At 37.4% G+C, this 11,107-nt stretch overlaps 1 protein-coding gene across 1 annotated transcript in view; it reads right to left on the bottom strand.

The window, feature by feature from the left end:
• LOC118735208 (ATP-binding cassette sub-family G member 4) overlaps positions 1-11,107 on the bottom strand; it is a 602,774-nt gene that overhangs the window by 269,116 nt on the left and 322,551 nt on the right. Inside the window, 4 exon segments of the mRNA XM_036464856.1 lie at positions 6,633-6,871; positions 6,942-7,087; positions 7,144-7,280; positions 7,735-7,905. Coding sequence (XP_036320749.1) covers positions 6,633-6,871; positions 6,942-7,087; positions 7,144-7,280; positions 7,735-7,905 — 693 coding nt within the window.

Below are 11,107 nucleotides of genomic sequence, written 5' to 3'. Positions count from 1 at the left end.
ATCCCTGCTGAAGTCTAGAAAAAGAAGTCTGATGAGGAGATGTGGTGATCTCCGAAATAGTGCTATAACTTCTACCGCTTAGACTTTGATGCTTTTTCAATTTTTCCTAATAAACAATCGTGGTACAAAGCTCAATAAAAAAATATTAAAAATAAAATATATATTGGTATAGATTGGTATGAATCGAAATGGTTTTGAATATGTATCACAATATGAGTGCTAGACGAAAGAGGTTTAAAAAGGTTGCCAACTGTTTAAAAGGTTGAGTTCAAACTATTCAATAATTTAAATGAATTATTACAATATGGGAATCAATCAATATGATTTTAAAAGGGCTTAATTTCAAAACTACATGCAAAGGGTTTCCATCTGTTTAAAATCTCAATTGAGTTGAAAAAGTATTACAATTGAGAAGTTTAAGAAAGTTTTAGTTTAAAAATATTTTGGAGATGGTTAAACAGATTTTAAACCTCCGGTTTTTGAATTGAGTTTTCTTGAAATAAATTTTACTCAATGTAGCACACAAAAATTTCATACACTCAGCGAAGCGGGTGAGGGCGATTTATTAAATTATATATCAGAAAATGAACAAAACGAAATGAAGTTTTTGTTTAATTTCTAACCAAACCTATGCATGTAACTCAATCGCCAAATGGTTTGTCGAGCTGTAAACATTTACACCTCAAATTTCGTGAGTAGGTACCTGGTACTCACACCTTTTTTAAGAAGTTTCACTTCTATCATGTGTACTGTGACACACACGCCTTTTTTTTAGCAATGATTATTTGTTTAAAAAAAAATGTATTGTTGAAAGTACTTATTTTTTGTATCAAAGGAGTAACGCAATACAAGTCGCCTCAAGACAATTTTCGCTCAAGTAATGCAATGGCAAGAGATTTTACATTTATTCGATTACCTCCAATGACATCTTCTTCTTATTTATTGGCCCTGTAACCGCCTAAGCGATTTTGGCCGTGTCCAAAACAGCACGCCAGTCATTTCTCTTCTGTGCTAACTGACGCCAATTGGAAATGCGAAGTGAAGCCAAGTCCTTCTCCACCTGGTCTTTCTAACGCAGAGGAGGCCTTCCTCTTCCTCTGTTACCAGCATCGTGGCCCGTGTTGAATATTTTCAGAGCAGGAGCGTTTCTGTCCATTCGAACGACATGGCCAAGCCAGCGGAGCCTCTGAATTTTAATTCCCTGCACTATGTCTATATCGTTGTAAAGCTCATACAGCTCATCGTTAAATCGTCTGCGATATTCGCACTCACCAACGCGTAAAGGTCCGTAAATCTTTCGGAGAATCTTTCTCTCGAAAACTCCAAGAGCCGCCCCATCAGATGCTTTCATTGTCCATGTCTCCGCGCCATACACCAGCACAGGCATGATGAGTGACTTATAGAGTGTGATCTTTATACGATGAGAGAGGAATTTACTTCTCAACAGCCTACTCAGCCCAAAGTAGCACCTGTTGGCAAGAGTGATTCTCCGTTGGATTTCAAGGCACATTATTATTGGTGTTAATGCTGGTTCCCAAATAAACGAAGTCGTCTACTTTTTCAAGCTTGTAACTGTCGACACTGACGTGGGCGCCAAGACCCGTGCCCTCTTACTGTTTGTGTGATGACAGGAGATACTTCATTTGGCCTCGTTCACCACCAGACCCATTCGCTTTGCTTCTCTATCCAATCCCGAGAGGGCAGAACAGACGTAGCCCTTCTTTTTACCGATAATATCGATGTCGTCGGCATACGCCAGGAATTGTACGCTCTTGTAAAGTACTGTGCCTGAGCGATTCAGTTCTGCGGCTCCTATTATCTTCTCCAACATCAGTTTAAAGAAATCACACGTGTGTGTCAAACCTATTCTCGCGGGTCTTTTCCAAGATTTGACGTATTGTGAATACCTGATCTATGGTGGATTGGCCAGGCCTAAGGCCACACTGATAAGGTCCAATCAGTTCATTGACGGTGGGCTTCAGTCTTTCACACAATACGCCCGATAATACCTTATAACCTATGCTTAGAAGGCTGATTCCGCGGTAGTTGCCGCGAATGGCGGGCTCGCCTTTCTTGTGGATTGGGCAGAGCACACTTAAATTCCAGTCGTCGGGCATGCGTTCATCTGACCATATTCTGCATACGAGCTGATGCATGCACCTCATCAGCTCCTCGCCGCCGTACTTGAATAGCTCGTCTGGCAGGCCATCAGCTCCAGGAGCTTTTTTGTTTTTCAGACGCGTAATCGCTATTCGTACCTCGTCATAGTCAGGCGATGGGACAGCTACTCGGTCATCATTGACTGGGAACTCGGGTTCGTCTTCTACACTACTTTCAGCGCTGCTACCATTCAGTAGGTTGTAAAATAGTTCTCTCCACAATTTAAGTACATTCTGGACATCGGTCACTAGGTCGCCATTGTTATTCTTACAAGAGTTCGCTCCGGTCTTGAAACCTTCCGTAAGTCGCCTAACCCTCTGGTAGAATTTTCGGGTGTTCTTCCTGTCGGCCAGCGACTCAAGCTCTTCGCAACCACGTATTTCGGCCTCTCTCTTCTTAATGCGGCATATACGTCTCGTTTCCTTCTTCAGTTTCTTATAACGGTCCCAAATGGCTCGCGTTGCGCCCGATCGCAGCGTGGCCTTATATATGGCGTCTTTTTTTTCTGCGGCCTCTTGACATTCCTCATCGTACCAGTTGTTCTTTCGGGCTCGCTGAAATCCAACTACTTCTTCGGCGGCGGTACTTAATGATCGGGAAATGTGGTTCCACTGCTCGCGTATGCCGGATTGTTGAAGAGTGCTCTCAGAGAGCAGGTGTGTGAGTCGAGTGGCGAATAAATTGGCCGTCTGATGTGAATGCAGCATTTTGTGCTACATAGAGGCGGGTGCGTATCATGGCTACAACAAGATAGTGGTCCGAGTCGATGTTGGGCCCTCGGAGTGTACGTACGTCTAAAATTCTGGAAGCATGGCTTCCGTCTATCACAACATGATCGATTTGTTTTCTTGTTTTTCGATCTGGAGACAGCCATGTAGCTAGGTGGATGCTCTTATGCTGGAACCTAGTACTACATATTACCATTTTTCGGGCCCCGGCGAAGTCGATCAGCCTCAGTCCGTTATCGGACGTTTTGTCGTGGAGGCTGAATTTTCCGACAGTGGCGCCAAATATCCCTTCCTTGCTCACCTTGGCATTAAAATCGCCGAGCACGATTTTGACATCGTGTTGGGCGCAGCGCTCATATGTACGTTCCAAGATCTCCAAGAAGATATCCTTGGCCGCCTCGTCCTTCTTTTCCGTTGGGGCATGGGCGCAGATGAGCGAGATATTGAAGAATCTACCTTTGATGCGGATTGCTGCTAGACGTTCGTCCACCGGTGTGAAGGCCAGTACTCGGCGACGGAGTCTCTCTCCTACCATGAATCCAACACCAAATTTGTGCTCCTTTACATGGCAACTGTAGTAGACGTCGCAAGGCTTCACACTTACTTTTCCTTGCCCCGTCCATCGCTTTTCTCGGATGGCGGTGATGTCAGCTTTTGTCTTCCCGACGACATCAACCAGCCGGGACCCCATTAAGGGTCCGGATATTCCAGGTGCATACCCTCAAATCATATTCCTTTATACGTTTGCCGTGGTCGTCATCAAAAAAAGGGGGTCCGATCCGAGGCTTGTTAGACTTTTTCATTGGGCGGTGTTGTAGTGTGGCGGGAGCCACGCACGCGAAGTTTTACGCGGGTGTTTGGTTGCTACCCAGAGGATACGTGGATATAAATATCCGGACGTTGTGAGCTGCAATTTGAACCGTACGCACAAGAATCGCTTCTGGCCACTCCCAGGTGAACGGAAGTCAAAAGTTTTCCACTTCTGCGCACCGAACCATGGTTCCTTAATTTGGGATAACCGCTTACCTTTTCGTTTACAGAATGCATTATTTTAACATGTGCTTGTCATTGCAGGTATTCGAATAAATGTAAAATTTCTTGCCTTTGCATTACATGTAATGCAATAGATAAGCGAAAATTGTCTTGAGGCGACTTGTATTGCATTACTCCATTGATACAAAAATAAGTCCTTCCCAAAAAATTAAAAGATTTTGCTGGGTAGTTTTTAACGACACACTGCATGTGACACAGTCCGGCTGACTTTCAAAACGTACCATTACAATGTTTGGATACTGTTCTACTGCGGTATTTAAACTGTTTGCATATGCAGAGTTGCGAAACATTGCAACCATATTCATTGCTTATTTTGAATATTTAATAAAACAATGATAACCATTTCGGAATTTTCCATTAACAATTTAAAACACCAATGGTAACCAAAGACAAACGAACCATCAACTTTGTTTCTGATGCGCTGATTACTCTAGCGATGCGTTTCAATAACTTTTCGAAAGCGTTTTGGAAAAGTAAACATTGTCAACCAATTGTAGTTTGGGGTTATGGAACATTAAACTTTGTACGTATGCAACAGAGTGTGCAGATTTTGCGATTTCGCGCCAATTTGGCGATCTTTTTGGATTTTTTGCCTTCAAATAAATTTTTTCCAATTATAAAAATATACAAAACTTAGTTTTCCACGATAATTTTACAGAAGCCGCTAATGAACTGCGTGATAAACCTGACTTAAGAAGCATATTAAAAGACTGTCAAAAATGTTTAATTACCCTAATCGAAGAGTTTTTGAAACGATTACCTAGTCAATTAAATACTTCTAAAGGCCCATCCACATAGAACTTTGGCGTTGCGTTGGCGTTGGCGTCGCTTCAACAGCTGACTATGAATACATGAATTCAAATGCAGCCGTCCACATAGCCAAAATTCGACAACGCTCACGCCAACACAAAGCAAAAAGATGGCCAACTCTCAACTTTTCGCGTGCGTCGCTCGTCAGCTGTTGCGAATAAATAAAATTATGTGAAATATTTTTCCATTTTAATCAAGTGCGGGCAAGAAATATCGTTTTTAATGCAATTATTGATATGAAATATTAATTTATCTGTCGTTAATATGTTAATTTAGTGGCCCAAGGATTCGCTGCCTAGCGTTCATTGTAGCAAGCATACTTTTAACGTGCGTTCTGTCAAACCAACGCCAACGCCAAAGCCAACGCGAAAGTTCTATGTGGACCGGCCTTAAAGATGTTTTGGTTTTGTCACCAGAAAAGTGTGTGAATCACAAGATGGCGAGTTTCAGGGACCTGCCAATTCACTATTTGACTTTGAAGGAAAGAAAAGCAGCGGAAACTGAATATTTAAATATTTTAGCTTTCCCACGGAATAACTTTTCTCAGAACCATTCTATCCGACTCTGAAGAAATAAAACGTTTGGAAATATATGTAAACTCATATTATTATCCTTACCGCACTCACATGCTTTGTTGGGAGCGTTTTTTCCGTAATGAATTCAACAAAAACTAAGATTCGAAATTGGATGAGGTTGGAAAGCCTTAATTCAGTAGTTCGAATAAAGTATTATATGAAGGCTAATAGTTTCTGCTGCGAAACGTTTCCAATATCAAACAGTATATTATCAAGGTTGAATAGCTCAATATATGACAACAACAGGAATGTAAATCATTCAGACACTATAGGTGACTTTGAAGAAATGTGGAAATAGCTGATCTCGCCTTATTATAGGTTTTTATCTAATTTTTAGCGCCGAGCTCTTAAAGGCGGATTGTGCGCTTAATCAATTAATATGAGTTCTAATAAATTTAATAATTGCGCAGTCCTATTGCAAAATGTGTTGAAACCAATATTGTTTGTACATCACTATTATATAAGTGATTTGTCTTTTTTATTATTACCCTCTGAGGGTATTATATTCGTTTTTGTTTTTAAATACTATATTATAACAAGATCTCATTTTTAAAATAAAAGATTTGTTAAATCGATTTCATGAATTTTATTTTAAAAAAAATTGGCGATTTTTGGCGATTTTTTTTTTCAGAAATAGCGCTCTTTTTTTAAACAATCTGGACACCCTGCTATGCAATGCAATTGACGTTTAGGAAGTCAGCCTCCCTCAAACAATTAACCGTACCAACGGCAAATAAATGCAGCTAACAAGCATTCCTAATCATGAAGCAGGGATAACACCATTTTTACATTTGTACATTTTCACAGTTACAGAGTGGTGTAGTTTGAAAAGTTGTTATTAAGCTGAACTCACTCTTTCTAGGAAACATCCACTGTGACTCTGCCAAAATGTACAAATATGTACAAATGTGCAAATCGTAGGGATCACGCTTTAAAGTTTAGGAATCAGTAAGTATACACAGCATGCAAAAACATAACATACGTCTATGGTAAAGGTGTTCTTACACGATGTGTATTTGCATGTGAACATGTCACTTTTTACAAATGAAAATGCCAACATATCGTGTAAAGGCAAATTACATTTGTTTCCGTACAAAGCAGATGCACTAGAAATGTTTCTATTTTCATCTGACACACAGATAGAATCTTCTGATATTAGTTTATTTCGTTTTCAAAGAACGTATTTTGAAATAGTTAAATAAAGACTGAGAATTTGACAGAGAGACGCAATTACATATGTATTGAAAAAGTCACATTTACAGATGCAAATAAATATCATGTAAGAACACTTTAAGTAAACACTTACTATAATCTGCGGGATTGTGGTAGACAGGGCATGGCAAGTCAACAGTTTGTAGAAATGGCACTAATCTTTCTGTACTACCCTGGTAAATACAGTTACCCGCAGAAAGTACGTATACTTGATCGAAGATTTGGAAGAGTTTGGCGGTAGGCTGATGTATTGTACAAATGATGGTTCTTCCTTGCTGTGCTAGCTTCTTGCATAGCTCCAATACCTTTGTACAGGAACTGCTGTCGAGGCCACTATGAAAAAATATGGGATGGAACATTTCACAAGAAGTTATAGGTACTACCCAACGAGGTTTTCACTTACGTTGTAGGTTCATCAAGGAACATTACAGTTGGATTATTTATCAATTCCATAGCAATAGAGAGCCTTTTTTTTTGTCCACCGGAAAGTCGCATTGTCATTGTCTGATCATGTTCGTACAAGCCCAGCAATAGCAAAATGTCCTCGATCTATTCAAATAAGCATTAATAAATTAAAAATTTAAGATTTTTATGCAACAACTGACCCTGCCTTCCTTTTGTTCATAGCTGACATTTGGAGCTAATTTCAAATCTGCCGCTATATGCATATTTTCATTGACTGTTAACAATGGTTGTAGGCGATCATCTTGCGTAATATAACAGGACATACGACGAAATGAAGCTAAAGTACAAGAAGGGTATCATTATTATTTTTTGAATGCGAGATAACTCTTAACGCGAATAAATAAAAACTGGTTAAAAAAACATTTATGTACATACATATCGTCGTTTAAAGTACAAAGCCACGTATCATGGTTCTGTAAAACTTCGTAATTAACATTTGTGCCAAAAAAAGATATTTAATCATCGAAAGCTCCTGGCATCGAGCGCTTATCAATTCATACTAAAATATCAATACTTAGATATAAGAAGAAGAGATAATAAGAGAAAAAAGAGAGAACCGTTTTGAAAAAATACACGTTTTACTCTCCTATAAAATTTGGGCAACCTGACATACGAGTTTTTGCGTTTTATTGATACGCGGTTTCGTACTTTAAACGACGAAATGTATGTATAAATTTTATTATAAAATTTTTCGGATATATTTATGATGATTATTAAAAATGTTTGCTTACGCAAGTCGCGTCGTCGGCCATTGAGGAGTATCGAACCATCTACACCTGTTGTTTTAAAGCCTGATAGTGCATCAAGTAATGTGGATTTGCCCGCGCCAGAGGGGCCCATAATCGCTATTAGTTGACTACCGGGAAACTTTCCACAAACGTTGTGTAAAATCTCTTTTTCCCCTTAAAATATAAAATACAACTTTTTATATGGAAATAACGAAGAAGCGAGGAATTATTATTTTTTTTTAATTTTATTCTAATGGCCGTTAACCAGAATTAAATTTTTTCACGGATTTTATTTTTGTATGGAGAAAATAAAAAAAGTCCTAGCTACTTTTAAATTGCACTTTATTATATTGAAATTGCATGGTCTACAAAACTGCATAATCAAAATCTAATTAAAAAGTTTGCAATTTTTATGAAAGTTTGTCCAATTTTCTTAACTTTTGTGCATTGATTGAAGTCTGGACATACGTGGTTTTTGATAGATAACGAGATATACTTTCATAAAAAAATAATAAACATTAAATAAACAAAAGAAAAATAGCCAAAAATTTGCTGAACTGTCGCGTTCCTATTTATGCATATTTTCGGCCGTCTATACACGCGTTTTTTCAACGTACATGAGTTTTCTATGCGTGGGTCTATTATTTGTAAACTCATGTGTGACTTAGAAAACAAACCGTGCTACAAATATCGTGATGCCACGAAGGCATTATTAATTTTTTTTTATTTATTTATTTATTTAACAATAATCTAGAAAATGTATATTTTCTTACAGACTAGACAGAGTATATTTCAATTTAATTTTATTTAACAATTTTATTTTTCTTAATATGGATTTAAATCTAGGTTTTGACACATAGAGAAATCGATATCAGACGAATATGAGAGAAAGTTAATGAGATAAACTTATACAGTCATATGTGGGCGATATCACGCCCATTTTCCAAAATTCCAAACAATGTTACTTCTTTCTAAGGGATTGTTTTTAGTATACATTTTGAGTAAATTAGCGTCCTTAAATCTCGAAATATTGAAGTTTCAAGCATTTCTGAAATTTACCGTTATATGAAAAGCGGCCGTTATTTTAGTCCGATTTCAATAATCTTCAACGTTTTGCTTTTATGTGGCAAGCACAATAACCATACCGCGTTTGGTACAAATTGTTACAACGGTGACCGAGATACATATATATGTGAGCGGCGCCACGCCCATTTTCCAAAATTTTATCATAAACGTATTTCTTGGTAAAGAATTGTTGCAAGCATCAATATTGAATAAATTAGCTTTAATATTTACTGATTTATCGAATATTTCGTATTTCTCTAAATGTCCGTTATATGGGATGTGGGCGTGGTTATTGCCCGATTTTGAAAATTTTCGGCCATTTGGTATATTGTACCAAAGTCAACAACTGTGCCAAGTTTGGAAGAAATTGGTGCAGCGGCTACCAAGATATACACATTTAACCATAAGTGGGCGTGGCTACGCCCATTTTCCAAAAGTTTATAATATTCTTATTTTTGGCCTAAAAATTATTGTAAATATCAATTTTGGGTGAATAATCTACAGTAGTTACTAAAATATCGCAGTTTTCGTATTTCTGAAAATTACCGTTATATGGGAGGTAGGCGTGGTTTTTGTCAGATTTTGCCCATTTTCAATACCATCCATACCAAGATATCTCAATTTTTACTCGAGTTATAGTGTGCACAGACGTACGGTCAGACAGTCACCGCTTTATCGATTCTCCTTTCATTCTGATCATTTATGTATACATTTGTCTATATCTATCTTGATTTGTTTTGCCTGTTACAAACAACCGTTATGTGAACAAAGTTATAATACCCTTGTGCACAAGTGCGCTCAGCTATAATAATTTGGGTTGGTAAAAATGTAAACTTTTCTCATTTTGGTAGATTTTTGTTGAATTATTATAAAACTTTTCGTTCCCGTTTTATTTTTCGTATTTATTTTTTTATTACAAAATATTATAAATGTACATCGATAAAAGTAAGCTGACCACCAGTCCTCCTATGAGGAGGATTGTCCTCCTCAAGCGTGATTTGTCCTCCTCAAAAATTTTGCCTCCTCTGTCCTCCTTTTGAGCAAAAATGTCCTCCTTGTCCTCCTTTTCAAGTTTTATAGCAGCGATGAAATTAAAAAAAATTATCGTGCAGAATACTATTATTTCCTAATCGTACACAATCTTTATATTTAAAAGGCGTTTACATTGTTCAGCTTTCAGTTAAATGATGCAATCTTTTGATTAAGCTAACCGCCTGTGAAAGTTGAACAGTGTAAACGCCTTTTAGCGTTAATGATTAATATTTTACCCTTTACAACACTGAAATACTAGCTAAGGCGCGTCTGCACAGGTGAAAATTATTGCCTACCATATTTCATTTTGTTTTCCAGATATGTAAAAGTTTTATCAGTGGCAATATTTGTGTATGGTAATTTTTTATATTGATGAAAGATTTTGTAAGATGGCTTAAAAGAAGTATGTTCATTGTATTAGAGCACAAACCTGCTTAAAACATTTTAGAAAATGTGTTATTTTACATCCAAGTACATAATCAAAAATAACACAGGCTTGTGTGGATTTCGGCTTAAAAAACTAATTAGCGATTCGGGTACGTATAGGTACCACGCTACAAAAAAGATAATACAAAATTTCATCACGAAAATTTTTTGTGAAAATAACTTTTATAATTTTCCTTAGCATTACCGTGCATTCCTAGCGTAATTACATAAGTCCTTCTGATTTACTTTGTCTCTTTATGAGTATTTTTTACTAATACTATTGGTTTTTTAAGTAAAAATTCTATTCTAAGTTAATTAATTTTTGTAATTTGGTCATTGGTAGAGCTTTCCGGCCGGTATATTAAAAAGGCAAACTGCGTTTCCTCTTTCTCCTACGCGTTTCGGCGTACTTCACGCCTTCATCAGGGAGTCTGATTTATTGCAAAAAAACAAAACATAATACACACAACAATTAGACATAGTTACATATGACTGGAAATTATACATACATATACATATACATATCTTTTTTATCACAATTGCACTTACATATTAAATTAGTGTAACTATTTACATTACAATAAACGCAAAACATTTAACTAAACACTTTTCTTTTTTTGACGTCACTGTCTTCGCCCATCTGAGTTGTTACTTTGTATTGCCGTCCGGTACGCACAGTTTATATTGTCAACGTCCTCTTTAAAGTTCATCGCGTCCCTTATCCTCTCCTGTATTCGCAGACTCACCAAAGTTAATCTTGTTTTTTCTCGTCTTTCCACGTCCAAAATTGTGATGTTCTCAAAATCTGCCATGTGTTCGCTATTCGTCAAGTGCTGTGCAAGTGCTGTTGTTG

This window comes from Rhagoletis pomonella, unplaced genomic scaffold (assembly GCF_013731165.1).
Source record: "Rhagoletis pomonella isolate Grant_MI unplaced genomic scaffold, Rhpom_1.0 Rhpom_scaffold_00003, whole genome shotgun sequence".
Lineage (NCBI taxonomy): Eukaryota > Metazoa > Arthropoda > Insecta > Diptera > Tephritidae > Rhagoletis > Rhagoletis pomonella.
Note: the sequence above shows the minus strand (reverse complement) of the source record. Positions and strands in the feature narration are given on the sequence as shown.